Source organism: Rhinopithecus roxellana, chromosome 12 (assembly GCF_007565055.1).
Source record: "Rhinopithecus roxellana isolate Shanxi Qingling chromosome 12, ASM756505v1, whole genome shotgun sequence".
Taxonomy (NCBI): Eukaryota; Metazoa; Chordata; class Mammalia; order Primates; family Cercopithecidae; genus Rhinopithecus; species Rhinopithecus roxellana.
This window is the reverse complement of record NC_044560.1, coordinates 133661492-133686276: the sequence shown is the minus strand read 5'-3', so window position 1 is coordinate 133686276 and position 24785 is coordinate 133661492. Positions and strand designations below refer to the sequence as shown.

General features: G+C 49.6%; 1 protein-coding gene across 1 annotated transcript in view; it reads left to right on the top strand.

Annotated features, from left to right (window-relative positions):
* Positions 1 to 206: 206 nt before the first annotated feature.
* ACTN4 (actinin alpha 4) overlaps positions 207 to 24785 on the top strand; it is an 85561-nt gene continuing 60982 nt past the window's right edge. Inside the window, exon 1 of the mRNA XM_010385729.2 lies at positions 207 to 493. Within this exon, the coding sequence (XP_010384031.1) occupies positions 332 to 493 (162 nt within the window). The 5' untranslated portion in view covers positions 207 to 331. The remainder of the gene's footprint in view (positions 494 to 24785) is intronic.

Genomic DNA, 24785 nt, shown 5'->3' with positions numbered 1-24785 from the left:
TCTGGCCCCGCCCACACGCGAACGACGCGCGCGTTCTCGCGGGAGAGGGGGCGTGGCTCGCACCCGCGCTGAGTCGGGTGGCGGGGAAGGGGGACTCTGCGCAGGCGCCAAGCTCCCAAGCGCGGCCTTGGTGCCTTTTCAGGTTTGGCAGGCGGGCGCGCGCGGGAGGGCGGCAACCGTGGCGCTGTGCGCAGGCGCGGCGGGCAATGCGCAAGCGCGGGCGGAGGGCGGGCTGAAGCGGCTGAAGCGGCGGCGGCGGCGGCGGCTCGGCCAGAGGGGCGGGAGCTGAGGCGGGAGCAGACCGGCTGGTGGGCGAGCGAGAGGCGGCGGAATGGTGGACTACCACGCGGCGAACCAGTCGTACCAGTACGGCCCCAGCAGCGCGGGCAATGGCGCTGGCGGCGGGGGCAGCATGGGCGACTACATGGCCCAGGAGGACGACTGGGACCGGGACCTGCTGCTGGACCCGGCCTGGGAGAAGCAGCAGCGCAAGGTGCGCGGCCCGCGGGCCGGACTGGCTGGAGGGGCTTTTCCGAGGGGGGCCGGGGAGGGTTAGGAGGTCCTGAAAGGTAACTGGATCGTCTGTGATGGGAACGGGGGAGTCCCGAGAAGAAATAGGCGGGTCCAGGAAGGGAATTGGAGTCCTGAGAAGGAATCGCCGAGCTCGAGGAAGGAATTGGGAATCTGAAAAGAGAATTAAAGAGAATTGGCGTCCGGGTGGGGAATATGGGAGTAAAAAAAGAAAAAAAAAGGAATCAGGAAGCCCGATGAAGGATTTGGAGGGTCTGAGCGTGCCATTAGGGGAAACCGAGGAGATGACTGGGCAGGCTGAAATGGAACTGGGATCCGAGGCGGGCTTGAAGGGTCCGAGCATGGGTTGGAGGTGCTGGGAGGAGAATCGGGAGGCTAGGAAGGGAATTTCTGGGTCTGGGAAGTGTGAGGAGGAGCTCGAGTGTGGAGGGGTTGGTTATTTTGGAGAGCAGAAAGATCTGAAGGAGACTGGAATTGGGGGAGCCTCAGGTTGGGGGAGTTCTAAAGGGGATGAAGAATCAAGTGTGAGGATGGAATGGAGATTGTGGGGTCTGAAGACGGGTGGGAGACTAGGGAGGCTGGGAAGGTGAAAACAGAGGGGCTAAGGGTAGAACTGGGCATGAAAAGACGTGGGCTTAGGGTGTGAGGAAGGTAGAGGTGCCAGGACGGGGTCTGAGGAGGGTGGGGTGCGGAAGGAAGAAGTTAAGGGGCCCGTGACTGAGACGTTTTTGAAGGGGGTGAGATTTATTTGGGGTGCCCTGTTCCAAAGGGAAGAGAAGATTGAGAGATAGGAGGAATAAGAGGAATTGATGAGGGATGGAGAAGCCGAAGTGGGGGGTATACGGAGAGTGTTTGGGGATAATTTGGGGAGGGGTTTCTGAAGAATTGATGGGAAGCTGAAAAGCTAGAGCGTTAGAGAGAGTGAGGAAGTGTAGAGGGAGAAGGTGAGATCGATGGGAGGGAGTGTGAGCTGGAATGGTGGATAATGGGAGGGAGGTTCGTTTAGGAAAATGAAAGTCTCATTAGAAAGGGAATGAGTAATGGATAGACTGAGAAAGGAATGTGGGGAGGGGGCGCTGGCTCCTGGAGGTGCAGTCCCGGGACTGGAGAGCGTGTGTGTGTCGTGCAGGGAGAATAAGGAGTTTGGGGAGGAAGCGGTGAGAGTGTCCAGAAAGAATTGTGTCTTTTTCGGAAGAAAGCGCAGGCAGGTGAAGGGATCCTGAAGCAGAGACTGTTTTCAGGTGGCACTGTTTTTGGGGTGGGGGGAGAGCAACTCGGGAGGGCCCCAGAGCAGTGAAAAGGTGATCAGAAGTGGAGTGGGATCCCCGAGCGAGGTGTCAGTGTCTGTGTGTGTGTGGGGTAGTCCAGTGTGGTTGAGGGGGGAGCTCTGAGTGTGCAGAAAGAGCTAAAGGAAGGAGCGTGGTGAGTGGGTGTGTGGGGGGAAGGGGTTGTTCAGAAGTTTTGTGTGTGAAATGGGTGGGAGGTACTTAAAGCTGGAAGCATTTCGTGGGATCTGGAGATCTGGATTTTCTTTCCAGATTTGTTACTGATTAGCTCTGTGGCCTTGGACAAGACCCTTGAACTCTCCTCCATGCAGTTTTGTTACCTGCAAAATGCGAAGGGATCCGAGGGGTCCCTGCGATGATTCTGTTAATAAAGAGGGATGTGTGTAGAGGTGGGACTTTGGACAGGGCTCTGAAAGTTTGGGAGAGTGGGTTTGGTGGAGATTTTTCAGGAACAGACTACAGGGCTTTGAGTGGTGAGCTGGCAGAGTGGGGAGTGACTGGAAGCTTCTCGAGGGCATGAGTTGGTGGCCAGGAGCTCGGCACAGGCAGCCTAGCCCAGGCTGGAGGGGAAAGGGTGGGAAGGGTGGAAGGAGCAACTGTTCCAAGGCAGCCTGAGGTGGGGCCAGGGATAACCTTGGGTCCATTACCAGCGTTGCTTGAATTTCCTCATCCGTAGTAACTGAGGGGGTGTCAGTGGCTTGGTGGGAGTGGTGTCCTTATCCGTGGCCCCACCTACTGCAGAGTGGATATGTTGTGATAGTTGGCATAAACTCGCTTTTTGAGGGGAAGGCGAGATCTGTTCTGGAGTCTCAACAATAATTTATTGCCCGAGGCAGTGCCAGGTTGGAAAAGGTTAAGAGTTGCCAAGAGACCTGGAAAGTTGGGAGGGAGCAGGGTCTACAGTGGTGGTTTTGAGAACGTCTGGGCTTTGTCTTCTGCAGCTGAAGGTGCTGGAGAAAATGAACCCCTCACCCTTTTTTCTCAGGTGATAGGGGTGGGAGACCTTCCTTTTCTCTCCCTTCCTGTCTTCTGCCACTCCCAAAGTGACTCCTTTTGTGAGCCGCTTCCACTCCCTCCCAAGAGTTAGGGTGTGGGCTTTGTTCGTGGTTATAGTGTCCCTTGCTCACAGGGTGAGGCTGGGGCACCATTCAGGCCCTGGGCGGAAACCAGGACTCCCCGGAACCTCCAAGCCTTGCTGCCATGTGTCATTCTCTTACCTCCCAGCTTCCTTCCTCCGGGGCTGGGCAGGGTTGAGGGAAGAGGGTGGCTCACAGCATCCCCTAATACCATCTGCTTTTGTGTCTCAACCAGGGCCAGATTCTAGTAACTTCTGCTTTACACCTCCTCCAGCAAATATTTACCCTTAGCTGCTCTGTGGGGGAAACTACTGCTTCACCTCTGTGCCCTTTCCCGTTATGGGGTAGGGATCCTTTATGAAATGGGGCAAGGAGTAATGGAAAGGAGTACCCCAATCTGTGTGGCTCTCTACCTTCCTGCTAAGAAACATCCTGCGCTCCCAGGCTGGCGGGGTTTTTTTTTTTTTTTTTTTTTTTTTGAGACGGAGTCTCGGAGTCTCGCTGTGTCACCCAGGCTGGAGTGCTGTGGCCGGATCTCAGCTCACTGCAAGCTCCGCCTCCCGGGTTCACGCCATTCTCCTGCCTCAGCCTCCCGAGTAGCTGGGACTACAGGTGCCGCCACCTCGCCCGGCTAGTTTTTTGTATTTTTTAGTAGAGACGGGGTTTCACTGTGTTAGCCAGGATGGTCTCGATCTCCTGACCTCGTGATCCGCCCGTCTCGGCCTCCCAAAGTGCTGGGATTACAGGCTTGAGCCACTGCGCCCTGCGTTTTTTTTTTTTTTTTTTTTTTTTTTTGGAGATGGAGTTTTGCTCTTGTTGCCCAGGCATGATCTTGGCTCACAGCAACCTCTGCCTCCCGGGTTCAAGCGATTCTCCTGCCTCAGTCTCCTGAGTAGCTGGGATTGCAGGCATGAGCCACTGCACCTGGACTGGCTGGGTTTTTTCTATGTTGCAGCGTTGCTTTAGTGAATGACAGATTGCCCTTCTTGCCTCTCCAAGGCTGAACCACTGGGCACAGGAGGAGTGACAGTCCTGGGAGTTCTGTACATGCATACTCCAAAAAAATATGTATCTGGAACAGCTGTAGGCCCTCAAAGTGGGTAGAATGGAATTCTTCTAGGAATTAAGCAAGAGTTGGCCCAAATCAGAGGGGACGTGTGTCTCACTTCTGCTTGGAAGCCCTTTGCTCTGACTTCTAGGGACCCCGTAACCCATAAGTAGGTCATGCAACAGTTTTTACACGAGAGGGCTGTGAACGTGCTCCTGGCAGGATGGAGAAGTGTTGTTCTGGTCTTTGAGCAAATTCTTAAACAACTACAGTTCTGGGCCACAGTTCCCTCTCCCAGTTTCTAAAAGTGGCCTGGGTAACCTTATCACCCTCTGTTGTCCTGGAAGGGTGAGATCTCTTGAAGGTTATGCCAAATCTCATTACAGCAAGAAGAAATGCCTCACTTGCTGAGTTTCCGTGTTCGTTGAAACATCACTATTTCAGGGGCCTCAGTGTTTCAACCTTGACCTTTGGCTTTTTTTTTTTGGAGACTGAATTTTGCTCTTGTTGTTCAGGGGGCTGTATTAGGTATGAGTTAATTATTTGAAAGGTTTTTCTTTCTTTTTTTTTTTTTTTTGAGACAGAGCCTCACTCTGTTGCTCAGGCTGGAGTACAATGGTGTGTGATCTTGGCTCACTGCAACCTTTGCCTTCCAGGTTCAAGCAATTTTCCTGCCTCAGCCTCCCAAGTAGCTGGGACTACAGGCGTGTGCCACCATGCCTGGCTAATTTTTGTATTTTTAGTAGAGACAGAGTTTCACCATGTTGGCCAGGCTGATCTCGAACTCCTGACCTCAAGTGATCCACCTGCCTCGGCCTCCCAAAGTGCGGGGATTACAGGTGTGAGCCATTGCGCCCTGTCTTGTTTTTCTTTTCTTTTCTTTTTTTTTTTTTTTTTTGAGACGGAGTCTTGCTCTGTCGCCCAGGCTGGAGTGCAGTGGCCGGATCTCAGCTCACTGCAAGCTCCGCCTCCCGGGTTTACACCATTCTCCTGCTTCAGCCTCCCGAGTAGCTGCGACTACAGGCGCCCGCCACCTCGCCTGGCTAGTTTTTTGTATTTTTTACTAGAGACGGGGTTTCACTGTGTTAGCCAGGATGGTCTCGATCTCCTGACCTCGTGATCTGCCGGTCTCGGCCTCCCAAAGTGCTGGGATTACAGTCTTGAGCCACCGCACCCGGCCTTGTTTTTCTTAAAGTAGATTTTTTTTTTTTCTTTTTAAAGGCTGATAATGGAGGCCCCCAAGTAGCCATCTGTTATTTTGTTCCATTACTCTAATTGCTTGCCTCTTAGGATCTGGCTAAGACTAACAGTTTTCAAAATTGAATAACACACTTACCAAAAAAAAAAAAGGAACCAAACTTAAACTCAACTGTTATCTAGAAAAAAGACTGTGTAAATATGTGTGAGAGGCAAGTATACTCTGTTTGTCCTCTTGTAAGAGGGGTAGGGGAAGCCACCAGCTGCTAGCACTCTGTTCTCTCCCCTCATCCTCTCCAGAATGTATTTTAGAACTTGACTCTTCTAATCACTGAAGAAAAGGTGGGGTATGGGAAGATGGCCTGGGACTGCAGGGTCATTCACACTCACCTGGCTAAGAGTTGAGATCTGGCTGGTGCCCTGGAGTGGTGGTGCCTGCCACTCACCTAATCCTAGGCAGTTCAGGGTGTGGGCCCAGGATTGCCCTCTGCCTTTTGAAACACCCTTGCTGGTTCCGGCTTCTGAGACCAACAGGGAGGCTACTTTGGCGGCAGGGAGCTGACTCACCCTCCAGTTGGAACTGGTGCTAAAAGCTTCCATTTAATGGCAGCTGACTGCTTGGCCCCAAGTGGGCTGTCTTGTGGGGGAAGTGTTGGAGGAGGCAGGGTGGTGTGTGAATATCCAGGTAGTGCTGGTGCTATTAAGCTCTGACACAGTCAGGGAGGTCAGTTAAAATGGAATCTTATGGCCGGGCACACGCCTGTAATCCCAGCACTTTGGGAGGCTGAGGTGGGCATGGGCAGATCACCTGAGGTCAGGAATTCAAGACCAGCCTGGCCAACATGGTGAAACCCCGTCTCTACCAGAAATACAAAAATTAACTGGGCAAGGTGGCAGACGCCTGTAATCCCAGCTACTCAGGAGGCTGAGGCAGGAGAATCGCTTGAACCCGGGAGGCAGAGGTTGCAGTGAGCCAAGATCGCGCTACTGCACTCTAGCCTGGGTGACAGAGCAAGCCTCCATCTCAAAAAAAATAAAAAAAAAAAGTGGTCGTGTACTCTCAAAACGTCTTTTTCATCAGATGACAGAGGGGAGCAGGGACAAGTTTAAGTCTAAGCCTCTGGGGTGGGGAGTTCTGCCGTTTCAGCATATGCTTCAGTCATGGCAGACTTTGGCTAGACAGCGCCCTTTTTCAGAGTGAACTGAGTGTGTAGCACAAGTTATCTGCCAGTGCTATTTAGCAGATAGAATAGAGCCAAAAAAGAATTGATTTGGGAAGACCCAAGGAATTTGAAACTGTTGAGATGAACACTTTCAGCTTTTGCTGCACTGATTTATGTTGTGCTGGGAATTGTACAAGCCTTTAACCAGATCTTAGGGTTGTTCTTTTAAAAAAGAATGATTTCCTTGCTGCTGCTTTTACTTTTTTGAAGGGCAGAAGGGAAGGGCAAATATAATTAGTGAACAGCTGTTTGCTCTATTATCACTTGCTCATTCAGGTTTTCTGAATAGCTGAAATATCAACATGTTTATCTCTTCCCTGGCCTTAGTGTATCCTAGAGCAGTATTTCTCCCGGCTCTATCTTTATTCCTTCATTTAGTGAACTTCGTGTTCTCATGATTCACATTTTGTTCCCTTCCCTCTGTTTCCTTCCTTTGCCTTCATTTATGTATTTAGTTTACAGAATAACAAAAGCACTCGTGTTACCTTTAAACAAGGTAAAACTTAAACAGTTTTTTCCTCCTTTTCTTTTTTCATGGAAATAAGAGGCAAGTGATAGCAAGTGGGTAATTCAATGGCAGTGGGAACTGAAGCACTGACCTGTTGCAAGAGAGACGGAAGCTTCTACTTGAGCAGATACAAATACTGTCATCTGTGGAGATCTGAAAGAAGTCTTTCTATCACTGGGTAGTTTGAGAGCTCATTAGTCTTCTTTAGGATGGGTTTAAACTTGGAAACATCAAAGCAAGTTACAAGGAAACTTAGTTTTACAGTGTTGGCAGGGTAGGCGCTAGAATTTGTTATAAAGTATCTGAAAGTGGCACAAGTATCACTTAACTTTTCTTCAAGAAGGTCTATGAGTTACATTTTAGTCAGTATCCCAGGTATCAAGGAGTGTAACTTTCAATGAATCAAAGAGAAATAGAATCATTTTAAATTCCACCCTCTGTTTAAAGAAGGATCTTATGAAGGGGAGAAATTAACCACCTGACCCAGAGAAGGATCCCGCCTCCTCCAGAAAGTGAAATTGGCCGGGCGTGGTGGCTCACACCTGTAATCCCAGTACTTTGAGAGGTCGAGGTGGGTGGATCACATGAGGTCAGGCATTCAAGACCAGCCTGGCCAACATGGTGAAACCCCATCTCTACTAAAATACAAAATTAGCCTGGCATGGTGGTGCACCCCTGTAATCCCAGCTACTCGGAAGGCTGAAGCAGGATAATCACTTAAACCCGGAAGGCGGAGGTTGCAGTGAGCTGAGATCGCGCCACTACACTCCAGCCTGGACGACAGAGTGAGACTCCGTCTCAAAAAAAAAAAAAAAAAAGGAAAAGAGGAGTGAAATCTTTGCATATATTCAACTGGCAAGAGCATCCTTACATCAGTGCTTGGGAAGTTTTATCCAAGTAGCGGTCTCCCTGCGATTATAAAAATCCCGAGACATTTGCCTTGGTGTTGTGCCTTTTTTGGTTGTGTTTTTTCACTTCCCTCCCCTCCCCATTCTCCATAAACAACAGAGGCATTAACTTGGAATGTCCATGGAAAGTCTTTTTTTTTTTTTTTTTTGAGACGGAGTCTTGCTCTGTCACCCAGGCTGGAGTGCAGTGGCCGGATCTCAGCTCACTGCAAGCTCCGCCTCCCGGGTTCACGCCATTCTCCTGCCTCAGCCTCCCGAGTAGCTGGGACTACAGGCACCCGCCACCTTGCCCGGCTAGTTTTTTGTATTTTTTAGTAGAGACGGGGTTTCACCGTGTTAGCCAGGATGGTCTCGATCTCCTGACCTCGTGATCTGCCCGTCTCAGCCTCCCAAAGTGCTGGGATTACAGGCTTGAGCCACCGCGCCCGGCCATGGAAAGTCTTAGAAGCTGATTGGTGTAACTTGCTTGCCTTCCCTTTAGTTTGAACAGCATTTACTCTGGAAGAGGTCAGTGGCCTTTTTCTTGGTTGTGATTTATGCAAGGTTATCTGAAGGCGAGTGGAGTGAGTTTATGTGGGATTTGCTGTTTGCCACCTGTTGTTGTGCTGGCTCCTGCCTTCCTGGGATGAGTTCCATTCTCTCCCCCTCTCCCAGGAGTGAGGGACCGTCCTGTGGCACCCCAGCCAGAGTAGTCCCCCTGTGCTTATCCCCTTCTTTCCTAAACTGCAGCCATTTGTGATTTTCCGTAACCACTTTTATAGACGCATAATAATTTCCTTTGAATCAGTTTGCACTTTAAGTTTGAAAAGGAAGACTGACAAGAGTATGGCAACTGGAAAACCCAGCTTCCCTGGCCATAAATATAATAGAAGGAAACTGCAAAAATAAACACATTGAAAACAAAACAGTGTTGTTTCCAGGTGGTTACTAAAGGCCCCAGGCCTGAGGCCTTCTCCCTTTGTTAGAAAGGGATTGGCAAGTGTTGGTGAGGTGTTAAAGACCCGCCAGCACTAAGCAGAGACTTTCTCTTTGAAGTCATCAGGTTTATAAGAGAATCAAAGGAAATACCTTTCTTAATGTGATTCAAGGTTTAGGGTAAGGTATAGATAATCCTTAAAATTTTCCATGTGTGCATGTCACACTTACAAAAAAAAAAACTTGATCTCCTCTGGTCAAGGAGGGCAGAGCAGCGCCTTGTCCAGGAACACACAGCCCCTGTTGGCTGTGTGTGTCATCCCACCATACTAGACTGGAACATATGGCTCATGATTGGATGATGCTTGATTCATCTTCAGTTTCAAGTGTTAGTGCTTTTGGGGTTTTGTAAGAAACCAGGACACATTGAAAATATAGTCATTTCTCAGTATCTGTGGGGGATTGGTTCCAGGAACCCCCTTATATACCAAAATCCACAGATGCTCAAGTTCCTTATGTAAGATAAAACGATAGTGTTATTTGCATTTTAACTATGCACATCCTCCTGAATACTTTAAATCATCTCTAGATTACTTATAACCTAATGGTAAATGCTACGTAAATGGTTGTTACACTGTACTGTTTAGGGAATAATAACAAGAAAAATACGTACGTGTTCAGTGCAGATGCAACTGTTCGTTTTTTTCTTCCAGTATTTTTGACCCATCGTTGGTTGAATTCATAGATACAGAACCCATGGATACAGAGGGCTAACTATAAGAAATGTGGGTTTATCATTTGTTCCTTACACAACTTTTTTCTTTCTTTTTCTGTCTTTCATTCCTTTTTTTTTGAGACAGGGTGTCACTCTTTTTACCGAGGCTGGAGTGCAGTGGGACAGTCTTGGCTCACTGCAGCTTTGACCTCTGGGTCTCAAGCCATCCTCCCACCTTAGCCTCCCAAGTAGCTGGGATTAGAGGCGCACGCCACCATGCCTGACTAATTTTTGTATTTTTGTAGACATGGGGTTTTGCTATGTTGCCCAGTCTGGTCTCAGCTCCCAAAGTCTTGGGATTACAGGTGTAAGCCACTGCGCCCAGCCAACTTTTTCTTCTTTTTCTTCTTCTTTTTTTTTTTTTTTTTTTGAGACGGAGTCTCGCTCTGTCGCCTGGAGTGCAGTGGCCGGATCTCAGCTCACTGCAAGCTCCGCCTCCCAGGTTCACGCCATTCTCCCGCCTCAGCCTCCCAAGTAGCTGGGACTACAGGCGCCCGCCACCTCGCCTGGCTAGTTTTTTGTATTTTTTAGTAGAGACGGGGTTTCACCATGTTAGCCAGGATGGTCTTGAACTCCTGACCTTGTGATCCGCCTGTCTCAGCCTCCCAAAGTGCTGGGATTACAGGCTTGAGCCACCGCACCCGGCCCAACTTTTTCTTCTTAAGGCTTCAGTTTTCTTCTTAGAGTTGGGCCCCTCCCACGAAGAAAGCACACTGCCACCCCATCGGATTTGAACCCTCCATTCTGAAAGGAAAGCAGTGCTCTCCTGCTGAGTTAACAAGGCTTATTTAAATGTTTTTCTTCCAAATATCAGAGCAGAACAGATTCTTTGTCTTCCAGTGGAACTATCCACATGGGGCAGAAGTAGTTGGAAAAGGCAGTTACTACCCTGCAGAACACAATGAAGTCATCTTGGGAAATATCGTGGATGGTGTTGCAGTGATTGAATGCTGTATAGAACACCAGCAATACAATAGCATTTGTGTCTTCAGCTTCAGGCAGGAATAAAGAAGACTTTGTGGTTTGTTTTATGTTTTTTAAAGTTCCCCCCCAAAAGGTGTGGGGCTGAGTGATGTCTGTCACCAGCTTTCTAGTGGGTTTTTCTTTTCATCTTTTCCCCTCCCTGATGTCTTTTGAGAGTGGGTGGAAGCCACAGTCTAGGTGGATCAGAGGAAGCACAGAAGGCAGGCAGTATACCCCACTTTATGTTCTCCATGTTTAAAGGGAACACATTTGGTTTTTGTTTTGTTTTGATTTTTTAGAGACAAGGTCTCACTGTCACCCAGGCTGGAGTGCAGTGGCCTGATCATAGCTCACTGCAGCCTTGAACTCCTGGGCTCGAGGGATCTTTCAGCCTCAGTCTCCCTAGTAGCTGGGATTACGTGTGCACCACCATGGCTGGCTAATTTTAATTTTTTTTTTTTTTTTTTGAGATGGAGTTTCGCTCAGTCACCCAGGCTGGAGTGCAGTGGCACGATCTCAGCTCACTGCAACCTCTGCCTCCCAGGTTCAAGCGATTCTCCTGCCTCAGCTTCCTGAGTAGCTGGGATTACAGGCACGCACCATGACGCCCAGCTAATTTTTGTATTTTTAGTAGAGACAGGGTTTCACCATGTTGGCCAGGCTGGTCCCGAGCTCCTGACCTTAAGCAATCCACCCACCTTGGCCCCACAAAGTGCTGGGGTTACAGGCATGAGCCACCGCGCCCAAACTAATTTTTAAATTTTTTGTAGAGACTGGGTTTTATTATGTTGCCCACACTTTCAATCTGCAAAAAACCCAAGATAAAGAGTTTTAATATCTTACCTCCTGAGTAGTAATGACTGATTCCAGTTCTAAGAATGTCTTAATTATAGCCATCCAGATTGAGGGGACTGCAGGAAGTGAAACAGATGCATTTCTTTTTTCTTTCTTTTCCTTTTTTAAATACACATTTCATTTTGTGTATTTCACAAAATGAAATTTTTGTGTACTTCACTGGTGGTGAAGGCCAGTTTGAGGTTAGGAGAGGCATTATAGAAGGAAGCTTGCAAAGCTTGCAGGTGATTAGGCATCTGGGCATGCTGGGAAGTTGCCTGAGGGGGACGTCACAATAAGACGACTGTGGGTCTATAGCCTGCCTTAGCAAAATGACAGGCCTTCTTTTACCAAGGCCAAGGGCAGTGCTGGAAGCTGACTTCAGTCAGTGTCATCAAGGCCTCCATTAACAAATTACTATTCTATGATCACTCTCCATCTGGGTGTGAGTAAAAGGTATTTAGTTGCTATCACCATGGAAACTGAGTTGCTTACTTACTGTTTTGGGGAGTGCCCTCATACCAGAGGCAGTGCTAGTGGTGGAGTGTTAGGCCCCTGGGCAGAAAAATAGGTCCTTCCACTTGGTATCACAGGAAAATACCTACATGCACAGCAGCCTTGCCAGGTAGGGGATGAAGGGCATCTGTCCTCAGGGCAGGAGATGGGCCAGTTGATTTTATTGATGAGGAGTGTGCATTTGTGCAGAGAGAGGGACAAGAAAAAGGAGAGCACTCCATGAAAGCCGCTGCTGGCTTTGTAGCCTAGAAGAGTGCTTTTTTCTCTAGGAGTTTAGAGTTGGAATCTCAGCTATGTGACTTCTTAATAGTAGGGGAAAATATGCCTGTATCTTTTGCCTACTTCCACAAACACTGATAAATTAAAAAGAACTCTAAAGTTTCCCACAAATCCCAAGCACAAGTAACTTTTTAAAAAAATCCACATCCTCCCTACTCCAAATCTAACAGCAAATCCTTTTCTCCCTGTCACTCTCTGCTTTTCTTCAAGAAAATACCTTGCCTTAAACTATTTATTGGATGAAAATATTAAACGTTTTCACAAAGTGCTTCTTTGGCTGTTACTGGTATACCTTGCATTTGGAAGGGTCAGAGATTTGAAGACTTCTGTGGTCTTCCAGTTCTGGCCTATGAAATACAGTCAGTTTCAGAATTCAAAATGTCTGGAAGAGCCAACTTGCCAGGCTGGTTCAAGGGCAATCAGATGAATCGACTCTTCTTACAGGCTGTCTGCGAACCAGTCATGATTCAGATTTTCAAGTCCTGGAAGGTATCCAGACGGTAAACATCACCAGGATTGTGAAGCAGTTACTTTTTTGTTGTTGTTGTTGGATCATTTGAGCTACACTGCCAAGACTGTGGTAGGACTTGTCTGTGTAAACAGAAAGGGCTGTCTCTAGATGTCTTTTTCAAGGATGTTTGCTGTAGTCACCCAACACTGTGTCTTGTGGTGGGGTGAGATGAAATACCTAGAGCAGTTAGGGGAGGGCCCTCTTGGGCATTTTTTGAACTAATTTTCCCTTTCCATCTGTACCTTTTTTTTTTTTTTTTCTGAGACAGAGTCTCACTCTGTCACCCAGGCTGGAGTGCAGTGGTGCGATCTTGGCTCATTGCAACCTCCACATCCTGGGTTCAAGTGATTCTCCTGCCTTAGGCTCCCGAGTGGCTGGGACTACAGGCGTGCACCACTACGCCCAGCTAGGTTTTGTATTTTTTAGTAGAGATGGGGTTTCACCATGTCGGCCAGGCTGGTCTCAAACTCTTGACTTCGTGATGCTCACCTAGGCCTCCCAAAGTGCTGGGATTACAGGCATGAGCCACTGCGCCCAGCCCCTTTGTAACTTTCATTAACACTGATGAGGCACAAGCCATGGGATAGAATCGACTCCATTGAGAGCTGTGAGCCAATTGAGGGATGATTGGTTAATAGATTGTGGCTTAAAGCCGTGGAAGGTAAGGGGTGACACTTGACTCCTACCAGCCTTATAGAAACACCTCAGAGATTCACAGGAAACAAACTTTGACCATAGAAACAGAAGACCCACAGCGCACTGAGTTCTCTTAGCAGCTACCTCAGGGTTGAGAAAGTTTTGGGCCTCTTTAATAAACCAGCACAGAGAAGTTCTTGCCAAATACGGCCTGCTCTCGGGCCACAGGGTTAGCTTAGGAGACAGCTTTCTTGCCTAAAAATAAATGCATGTTCCTATCAGACATTCCAAGCATAGTTTAAACATGAGACTTCTGAGCAGCAGCTCAGACTCTGTGGGTTCAATTATGTCAGAGTGTGGGCAGTGAGGGCTTTTGGGGAGCGTGCCCCGCGATTTGGGATTGGTTGTGGCCACCAAGGAAATCAGAAGACCAAATGCAAAACTTCCTCTATCTTATTTCTATAAGATTTTTTTTTTTTTTTTTTTTTTTTTTTTTGAGTTGGAGTCTTGTTCTGTTGTCCAGGCTGGAATGCAGTGGCGCGATCTCGGCTCACTGCAGCCTCTGTCTCCCAGGTTCAAGCTGTTATTTTCCTGCCTCAGCCTTCCAAGTACCTGGTACTACAGGCGTAGCCATCATGTCCAGCTAATTTTTGTATTTTTAATAGAGACGGGGTTTTGCCATGTTGGCCAGGCTGGTCTTGAACTCCTGACCTCAGGTGATCCGTCCACCTCTGCCTCCCAAAGTGCTGGGATTACAGGCCTGGGCCACCGCCCCCAGCCTTATTTCTATATGTTCCTGATTTATCACGGGCTGGCGGGGGAGACAGCATGCATATAAATAATGAACCAGGTAACTTCAGATAGGATTGCGTGCTATAAATTAAATAACAGCTAGCATTTTACCTTGTCATAGACACTATTCTAAGTGCTTCCCATGGACTGACTTGTATAATCTTGTGAGGCAGGTGTTGTTACCCTTACATGCAGAAATGGATCCATGGGCCTTTAAGCCACTTGCCCATGTGACTGTGCCAGGATTTGAATGTAGAATTTGAGGCTTTCAAGTTTATGCTGTTATTTCTACACTACACTGAAGTCTAGTTATTGGGAATGGCTTTGTGAGAGGGTGGTGAGGGGAGGAGTGTGCAGCGCAGGTACTTTAGATGGAGACGAATGTCTCAAAGAGGTGGCATTTCAGCTGTTCCTTAACAGATAAGAAAGAGGGAACCAAGAGAGCACCAGAGGAACACGCTTCCAACAGAGGAAACCAGGCGAGGGGGCGCCTGAGGAGCAGAAAGGCCCGAGTGGTCAGAGCAGGGCCTGTGGAAGAGATGAGCACAGCCAGATTGCTTAGAGCTGTGTTGTCAGAAGTGCTGATGAGTCTACATTCAACTTGCGCCTGCAAACTCAGTCCCTCTTAGATGCCAGTAGGTCAGGAACCTCATGCTTCCAGGACTCTGGCACTCCCACCCTTTCCTCCCAGGCCTCCTGGACAGGCCAAACCAGAACTGACTTCTAAAGTGGAAACTCCAAGATGGCAGAACATGAAGCCAAACAAAAGTTGCAGTTATCTCTGTGATGATTTCAGCAGTCGGCACCTGTATTTGATTAAAGCGTTGGTAATTTTGAATCTGGAGTTTTATGGCACTGTGTGTACTCATAATGGCTTTGTAGTGTGACTGTCTTAGGGAGCTTAACTTTTACAACGCGAACAAGTTCCAGCCCCCGTTGGTCCCATGAAGAGGCCATTTCTACCTGGTGGGTTGCCACTTGCTTTACAAAGCATCTTTTGTAAAATGTTGAGTCTCCTTCTTTGAAGATGGAAGCCAGGAAGCCTGATTTTTTTCCCTACAATAAATATTGTAGAAGATGGCAGCCTGATTTTTAAACTGGCTTTTCTCCTAGGTCCTTTCCTTCTCTATAAATGCCTCTTTCACTTAGTGTTTCCTCCCTGTTTCCTTTGGTCAGGTGGAGTGAGGGTGGTTCTAGTTCAGAGAAAGAGACAGGCATGCAGCTGAGGTGCTCAGCGTTCTGTACCTCACTGGAAACCAGTCCAGGAACACTAGGTTTCACTAGGTTTCATTGCACCCACAACTCCCCATTTGAAGGCAGAGCTTGTCAAACGAGTTATGTGGCTTTTACTCAAGGAGGGAGGAGCAGCAACAGAGAGCTCGGGGCTATTGATAGACACTGCTGCCTCTGTACACAGAGCACCCGGCAAGAAGTTACCTTCATGGGTTGTCTAGAGTGAACGTGGGCTGGGAATTCTCTCCGCCTTACCACTGATGATTCGACAGCAAAAATCACCCCTGTGGGTAGAGTATAAGGGAGTAAATGAGTATGGTGGCCTGTGATGGTGCAGCCAGCCCAGCTGCTTCAGCTGGAAAGAAGATGGTGAGGTTTCCATTCTCCTGGCAGCATACCCAAGTGAACTTGTTAAATCTTTTAAGTAGTTGTATAGGAGGGGAGATAAGTGTGTGTGTATGTTTATTCTTATCCCCTTAAATACAAAAACAAAACTTCCCCTTTATAAAATCAAATCAGGGCGGGAAGAGGTGCATGGCACATGGAAAATGTGTCGGATTAGATTGAGTCCTACCCCACGTTTGGCACACAGCTGTAAGTTTCCATGGTGGGTGGCTTACGCATTTATGCTGAGCTGAACCTGCTCCAAGCTGCTGCAGTATAGGAAAGTCTGTCTTGGAGGGGAAGCTGCCTCTATCACACTGTAAAGACATGGAAGGTCTTTTGAAAGGCTCCAGCAGTCACCACTTGGGTAACAGGATTAGGGGCTGTTGAGCAAAGTGGGTCTGCATTTTTTTTGTTTGTTTTGGAGACAGAGTTTCTCTTTTGTCCAGGAGTGGAGTGCAATGTCACAATCTCGGCTCACTGCAACCTCCGCCTCCTGAATTCAAGCAATTCTCCTGCTTCAGCCTCCCAAGTAGCTGGGATTACAGGTGCCTGCCACCATGCCCAGCTATTTTCTTTTTTTTTTTTTATTTTTTTGAGGCGGAGTCTGGCTCTGTCGCCCAGGCTGGAGTGCAGTGGCCGGATCGCAGCTCACTGCAAGCTCCGCCTCCCAGGTTCACGCCATTCTCCTGCCTCAGCCTCCCGAGTAGCTGGGACTACAGGCGCCCACCACCTCGCCCGGCTAGTTTTTTGTATTTTTTACTAGAGACGGGGTTTCACCGTGTTAGCCAGGATGGTCTCGATCTCCTGACCTCGTGATCCGCCCGTCTCGGCCTCCCAAAGTGCTGGGATTACAGGCTTGAGCCACCACGCCCAGCCTATTTTCTTGTATTTTTAGTAGAGGCAGGATTTCATCATGTTGGCCAGGCTTATCGCGAACTCCTGACCTCAGGTGATCCACCTGTCTCGGCCTCCCAAAGTGCTGGGATTACAGGCGTGAGCCACCGCGCCTGCCGGCCACATTTTATAGCCAACCAGCTTCTTGTGTAACTTGAGTTGGGGCTTCTTGGGCCCCAGAGTCCAGCACTCAGGTAGAAATATGACCGCCAGGGCCAGACAGCAGCCCTCGCTGGGCCCCTCTGCAGAGCAGAGCTCTGTGCCGAGCCTTTAGGGGTATGAGAGAAACCGGAGACCCGGCCTGTGCTCTCAAGGAGCTCACGGTGTAGCTGGGGAGAGAGCAAGGCCACATGAGACCTCAGAAGGACACTAAACGGCACACCGACAAGCCCACAGCACTCTAGCCGTGTCCTGGGAGAGGAAAGGGGTGAATCAGGGCAGGTGGGGTCAGTCATGGAAACTTTCATAAAGGAGGTGAGTGTGCAGGAGGGGCGGGCCTTTGCCCCCGCTACGGGCAGGTTGCCGGGGGCAAGTGTATTAGGGGGTCCCGTGTGCAATCGAACATTTCTTAGCTGCCTCTTTCGAGTAGCCCTACCAGTTCCTGTCCCCATAAGCATCATCTTCGGGGAGCTGCTGGTTTGAAGGATGAGGTACCACGCTCATCTTGGCCATGTCTTAGAACCTGGGGTTCTGGGTCCATATCCATTCATGCGTCCTGTCACTGTCACAGATATCGTGGGTGGGCCGGACTTTTCCCCCCAGGTGGGAGGGGTTGCCTTCTGAGGCATATGTTTTCAGCCAGCTGATGGCCTCTTCAGAATTAGCACCGGTTTCGACAAAAAGAATGGAGAGAGATTCCCTTCTCATGTCCAAGGGTCTGCCCAAGCTCTGTGTCTCAGCCCCTCAGTGCGTGTGTTGCTGCACGCCGCCGCCCAGATGACCTCGCACAGCTGGAATGGCAGCCCCTGTATTGAGAAGTGGGATCGGCTGCCAGTCGGCTGGCGGGGCTGGGTTGCCACAGCTCCTCTGTTGCTCTGCAACGCGGGTGGCCTAGGAGTGTGCTGCCTTCAGTTTATTCCTGCCTGCCAAGCTATGCTTCCAGGTGCTATTCTTTTCTTTAAATAACTGCCTTAGTGCTGGCTTGTGGAACTTAGCGTTCCCATCCCAGGAAATACTCCAGTGTTGTTTTTTTTTTTTATTTTAAACTCATTCAGATGCTCATAGCCAAATGTTTGACTTAAATACCACAGTGCCCTTGATATTGCCTTCCCCACACCGACAAACCGAGTTGCATTCTGGTCCCACTGTGGGCTAAGGTTAGGGTAGTGGCACTTGCCTCTTTGTGTGGTTTTGGATGTGTTTCTCCCCACTTCAGATAACGCTTGACAGTTGTAATATAGCTCAGCTCGTGCAAGTCAAGTAGGGGCAGAAATCAACCAGGAGAACTCAGCCTCCGTCCTGAAGGATTAGACTGTCTGGGATCAGTAGGTTTGCCATAGAAGGATTCAGTGAAGATGGCGAGGGTGGCGGCTGTTGCTGGATTGAGCTCCTCCCTGCAGGCTGGGCACGGGAGCACTGCAGTGCCATGAAGTGGGGGATGTTAGCACAGCTGGTTCCTATTTCTTTTTCCACCTGGTTAGGACTTCCGGGGAGGCCCTGCCCAGCAGTACTTGTGAGATGCTGCCTTCCTCTTTTTTGAAAGGCATAGGTAATAAGGAGGTGAACGTGTTTTGAGAAGAGAACCTGGAGCTCATTACTTGTAGTTGGGGCATATATTGCTTCACTCCCACTTTGGGAGAGTTTTTTTCTGGGGAAGTTCAGGATCAGAGAGTTTCCTGCATGGTTCCAGGGGCTGGGAGGAGCTGCCTGCTCAGCTGGTGGTTAGCTGATAGCACCCAGCCTACCCACCTAGATAAGAGGCGGTTCAGATGTCACTGGGATTCGCAGTGCCACAGGTTGTCTCTGGGCCCAAGCAGCTAGCTAGCTGCAGCCCGGGAGGGGGTGTTGAGAGCACTGAAGCTCCTGTGGGAGAGTGCCTTTGACATCCCCAACTCCCCAGAACGAGGAGGTAGTGAAAGGTGTCAGTGGGAAGAAGGCTGGGCCAGAGCATAGAGGGAGGCCGACCTGGGCTCCACACCAACTCCTCCACCACGGGCTGGCAGTGCGACCCTGGGCAGGTGGCAGGGGTTAAGCCTCAGTGTCCTCCTTTGAAAAGGGGCATCATCCTACCCTCAGGATTCTGAGGATTAGACATGATAGTGCGTAGGAAGCACTCCGGTGCCTGGTACACTGCAAGTGCTCAATAAATGCAGCTTCTCAAAATGATTTCAATGGCACATGGTCCTGCATCCAGGTGGGGTCTGCTACTTGAGTCTCCTCCTCAAAGGGGCCTGCTGAAATAGGAAACTCAGTGGGAAACCAAAACACACCCCCTTCCTCCAGTGCTCCCCAGGAAGCGCCAACTCCTGAGCCCAGCCAGCAGCTTCAAAGAAGCACCATCCAACAAGTGGCAGTGGGCACTTGAGCAAGTGACTTAACGCAGCCCTCTCCCCAGCCCCGCATCCATCTGGGCCTCACTGTCTGGGAGGTGGCTTCTTGTTTCAGAGTTACAGGCCCTGAACAATTTTGTGTTGGGATGTGCCATAGGCAGTGCCAGGAAGGTTCTTTCATGAGTAATTTAACTTGTTACCAAGTTTGCTATCAGCCGGGGGGCTCTTTCCCTGGGTCCCCTTCTTTCCCTGGGTCCCCTTCCCCCCAAAGCAAACTCTAACTCAAGTTAGAAACATCCCACAGCCTGGAGTCAGGCCGCCCTCTCTTCAGTTGGTGTGTGATGTAGAAGCAGGAAGGGCTTCCCACTGATAACCCTAAAAATAACTGCCCAGAAATACTGTCAGATGGGGCCAAGAGGTGCGCAGGAGCCTGTGCCCAGCTGCCGACCTGGAACGTGGGACTTTCTAAAGGGTTTGAAGGAGCCCTGCCCCTTCCAGGCCTCTTCCCCACAGTGCTTCTCACGGCTGCCGCTCCATCCCCTTTCCTCCTTCCTCCCGCGCCCCCCCCTTTCCTGGGGTCACTTCCTGATGCCATTCTTCAACTTCGCCCCTGTTCCCCCCCAAAAGCAATCAAATCCACAACCTAATAAGGCAAAAGAATGAGGAGAATGTCCGCCTCCCAGCCTCTCCCCTACCAGGGTGCAGGCCCGAAGCAAATTTGGAAAATGTTACAACGGAGTGACAAGCGACGGGGTCTGGGGGTGGGGCGGTGCTGCCCATTGTTGGCCTGGGGCAGGATCCTGAGGGAGGGCCACCCGGTTTGCGCTTTCCAGATCAGGCTGTTGACACCCTTCTAGCACAAAAAAATGTATGGAAAGTAACTGCCTGAGTCAGCTGCGTCTCCAGTTGTGGGATCCACGTGCCAGGAGAACACGAAGTACAAACACACAGGTCCGCGGTGGGAGCCTGCTCGGAGACACCTCCCCACCGTCAAGGCTGGGCCTGTGCAAATTCAAACACTTCTTGCCTCTGAGATGAGCAGTTTTCTTCCCCTTGACTGTGCCAGGGTTAAATTAGCCTGGGCATTAATTAAAACTTGTCAACACTTAGAGTGGGGCTCCCAGAAATTTGTCACCCCTCCTAGATCATTATCCCAGGCTAATCAACCCTCTCTAAAGCAGTTTCCATTCTTGACCTAGTGGGAGGGAGGAACAAGCCCCTCAGTGCTGGGGAGCCCTGGGGGAGGTAGGGACTGACTGGGCCCAACCCACTTTGTTTTGGAAGGTCAAGCTTAGTAATTAACCTGAATGCCCGGAGGAGGGGGTGAAGAAGAAAGAACTGGGTCTAGGGATGTGCCAGGTCTTTCAAATTGCTAATTATCAGCGAGCATGAGGTCATCCGTAAATATATCTAATTCTTTAGCTTGTAATTAAGGTGCTCATTAAAAGTGCAGGGAAGTCTTGTTTTCCTAAAAGGGGAAAAAAAACAACAACACAAAAAGCCTTTGTTTTGACCTGACAGGATGGCTCAGAACAGGGGGAGGACTCAAGGCACAGGACTAGTTTCCTGCCTTAAAGAGCCTTTACAGGAAATTCACTGCAAACGGTGTTGGTGACCCTGCCAAGGAGGCAAACCTAGGGTGATGTCATTGTTCGAAGCTGTCACCACCAAGCCTCTGACCTTGGGGCGAGGAGAGTTGGTGGGATTAAAAAATGAGTGTGAGTGTGTGTGTGAGTGTGTGTGTGTGTGTGTGTGTTTAGCAGTCTCCAAAGAGGCAAGTCAACAGAAAAGCCTAGAGGGAGAAAAATCGCAAGGCGGGGGGTCTCAGAAATATTCTTAGCTGGGTTCAACTTTCCTCGTTTTTCTAAGTTTAAAAAAATCCTCTCTTACTATTTTTGCTCCTCAAAATGCTGCTGCTTTTTCAGAGACAGCCTTTTTTGAGCCATTCCCTATTTAGTGTTTTGGGTAATTGGCTGTTACAGTATGGAATTTGTGGCCCAAAGGCAGCGTGGTTAGACACTAGGTGCACGGTGCCCCATCGTTATGAAGTGTGGAAACTGAGATGCTGGGCTAGTCTGATGTATCTGTTTCTTCCACCAAAAAAAAAAAAAATTGGAGAACTACCCAATGCCAGTGACTTGGCATCTCTAAGTCGCTAATCTTCCATGTGCCTCCAGGAACCGTCTGGAGCGTCCCTGAAAAAAGGACAAGCTTTGTATCTTGTCATTTTTCCTCTGGCTGGAAGTCTGAGAGGCATAAACACAGTCTTAAAATGAAAGCAACAAAAATAAACTCAAAGCAGCCCTGCGTGAAGACATTAATGCAAAATATGCAAGCTGGCTTCCTATTTAATACGGCAGAAGGCAGTCAGAAGAGCCAGGCCTGGTTAAGGAAGGAGTTATGTCTCTGGAGGTGCCTGTTCCTCAGAATTACAAATAAACCCTGGGCGATTACTCAGATGAGGTTGTAATGTGGTGTCTCATTTCATGCTTTGCACAGTCCAGTTTCTTGATGGAACCAACGGCCTCTGAAATGCTAATGCAGGATCAGGATACAGTTAGAGTGCCCCCCTTCCTGTGCCCCTCCTAACATCCTAACAGCTTTAGAAGGAAGTTTGAAGATTAAACAGGAGAGCCATGTAAGTTTCCTGTGATCCTGGATCCTGTGATTGGTTAATATTCTTTCTTTTCAATCCACTTGACATTTACCCAGATACCATGTTAGGCTTGGAAATACAAGAAAGAAAACCAACCCAGCCCTGTCCTCATAGAAAAGATAGACAATGAAGGGCCGGGCGTGGTGGCTCACGCCTATAATCTCAGCACTTTGGGAGGCTGAGGCGCGCAGATCACGAGGTCAGGAGTTTGAGACCATCCTGACCAACATGGTGAAACCCCGTCTCTACTAAAATACAAAACATTAGCTGGACGTGGTGGTGCGCGCCTATAGTCCCAGCTACTCGGGAGGCTGAGGCAGGGGTATTGCTTGAACCTGAGAGGCGGAGGTTGCAGTGAGCCGAGATTGTGCCACTGCACTCCAGCCTGGCAACAGAGTGAGACTGTCCCAAAAAAAAAAAAAAAATTGGCTGGGTGCGATGGCTCACACCTGTAATCCCAGCACTTTGGCAGGCCGAGGTGGGCAGGTCACGAGGTCAGGAAATCGAGACCATCCTGGCTAACATGGTGAAACCCTGTCTCTACTAAAAATGCAAAAAATTAGCCGGGCATTTTGGCGGGCCCCTGTAGTCCCAGCTACTCGGGAGGCTGAGGTGGGAGAATGGCGTGAACCCGGGAGGCGGAGTTTGCAGTGAGCCGAGATCGCACCACTGCACTCCAGCCTGGGCGACAGAGCAAGACCTCGCCCCCGCTACCAAAAAAAAAAGAGAACTAAGATGGAAATGAATTGCATGATGGAAGTGAGCAGACTGTTAGGGCGATAATGCAGATGTGAATGTGATCTTGTTTTACTGCTCACTGACTCACTGAAGTAGACCCATTGACTTCGCCTTTGTGGATTTGGAAAGGGTCTTTCCAATGTGCTCTGTGTGTCTGGGAGCTCAAGTGTTCAGAGCTGCCTCCCTTATAAATCGACCTCCAGGTGAGTCGTGTGTTTGGTTCTTGGCGTGTGGTATAGGCTCCCCAGGGCTGAGGAGTCACCTTGGGATCTAGCTTTTTCTTTTTCTTTTCTTTTTTTGAGACAGTCTCTCCCTGTCACCCAGGCTGAAGTACCATGGTACGCACTTGGCTCACTGCAACCTCCATCTCCTGGATTCAAGCGATTCTCCTGCCTCAGCCTCCCAAGTAGCTGGGATTACAAGCGTTGTATTTTTAGTAGAGACGGGGTTTCACTATGTTGGCCAGATTGGTCTCGAATTCCTGACCTCAGGCAGTCCACTGCCTTGGCCTCCCAAAGTGCTGGCATTACAGGCCTGAGTCACCACGCCCAGCCAAAATCCAGCTTTTTCTTAGTTCCTGGCTTGGGACATGTTGCTGGAAAGGAATGAGCAAGAAGACAAGAAGGATGCATCTCCTGGACAAGGAAACTAGAGTTTGGAGGTGTCACCTGTCAGTGGCATCTCTAGAATTTCTACATGGGAAAGGCATAGGTGACCCAGTCTGGTTTGGAGTAGATGGGACTGGATAGGGGACTAGTCTTGAAGCTGCAAGCACGCTCTTTTTACTTAGAGCACAGGCAGCTGGGGAGGAGATCACTGTGGTGTGGGTGGCAGAAGCCATCCCTAGGCATCCCCTAGGAAGACGGTGGCCCTTGGCCTGCCTGAGCTGCTGCTTGTTTTACTAGCTGCATTCGGTGCCACATTTTTGTGGTAACTGCCAGGAAGTGGAGCCCAGCGTGGCCTCCGGAAGTTGGTAAGGTTTGCACCACATTTTAACAGGCTGGTAACAGTGCCGGAGCTGATACCCTCATGATTGCAGCCCTGGGATTTTGTTCTTTGGGGACACTTTGGAATGTGTCACTCAGAAGTCTGGCTCACTAGCTCCACAAGCGAAAGACTCCTTGGGTAGCTGGAAGCAAGCGTTGGGGGAAGGAGGGAGAGGCAATTGCAGCCTAGCCAAGAATCTCAAGGCTCAGTCTTCAATGTATGGAAACTTCAGTCCTTTTCTGATCTTTAGTGGAAATAGCTGTTCACTCTTAGCGCCACTTGGAAAGTGTTGGCAGCTGAAGGGGGTCGTTCCTCAGGGGCCCCCAGAGCCAGTGTATCTGGTGTTTCTAACATTTTCCTAGCCACCCCTTTCTCCTCCATTTGCCCCATCCCAGCCCCCAGACTCCCAGCCCCACCATTCAGATAGGGTGGCTGGAAAGAGCATCTCCTAGGTCCTCTAGGAAACTCGGTGTTTCCACTCAAGGGAGTTGAGGATCACACAACACCCTCCTCTTCCACCTGGGATTTCAGGCCGTCTGTGGGAGCACAGGAGCATAGTGGGGTAGAGATCAAAGGAGGCTGGAAGCCAAGCCAGGGCAGCTCCACCTGGAGCCCCCTTTCAGGAACAGCAAGGACAGGCTGGTGTGTATCTTGTTGCTCAGAGCAGGTGATCCGGTCATTTGGACCATCGTGAGGAGAGTGGATGTGAGTGTGCACCTGGTTCTCTTCTGGGGCTGAGGGACTGTGGTCTTGGATTATTACATGGTAGGTGAGGTGACAAAATGGAAGGAAGTAGTCTGGGTGGGGACTGGGGCGGCCACTGCAGAGCTCCAGCTGATGGTGGGCCAGGTGGGAATGGGGGCCTGGGACTTCACGAAGCTGGAAATGGAGAGTTTTATGGGGCACTTCATTCAACTTAAAACAAAAACCTGCTGCGGTGTGGTGGCTCATGCCTGTAATCCCAGCTCCTCGGGAGGCTGAAGCAGGAGAATCCCTTGAACCAGGGCATCGGAGGTTGCAGTGAGCTGAGATGGCGCCATTGCACTCCAGCCTGGCAACAGAGCGAGACTCGATCTAAAAACAAAAACAAAAACAAAAAACCTGCAGGCCATACAAAATAGGGCCTATTGGGTGTCAAGAGCTACCCATTTGTGACCCCTGACCTTGACCCTATCTCTGCCTCTCCTCTAGTCTCCCCTTTCCTCTTGTCTGAATTGCTACTGCTTAATCCTCTCCCTAGGAGCAAGAAAACTATATTTTGCCCCTTAGTGACAGCTCTGATAAAAGGTGGTTGAAGTGGATGGTAGTAAAAAGGGTTTGCCTTAGCTGTGGTTTTCCAGCCTCCGGACTCTTCCCCCTTTCCCATCACCATAGATAATTAAGAGTTGACTCCTCAAAATTCC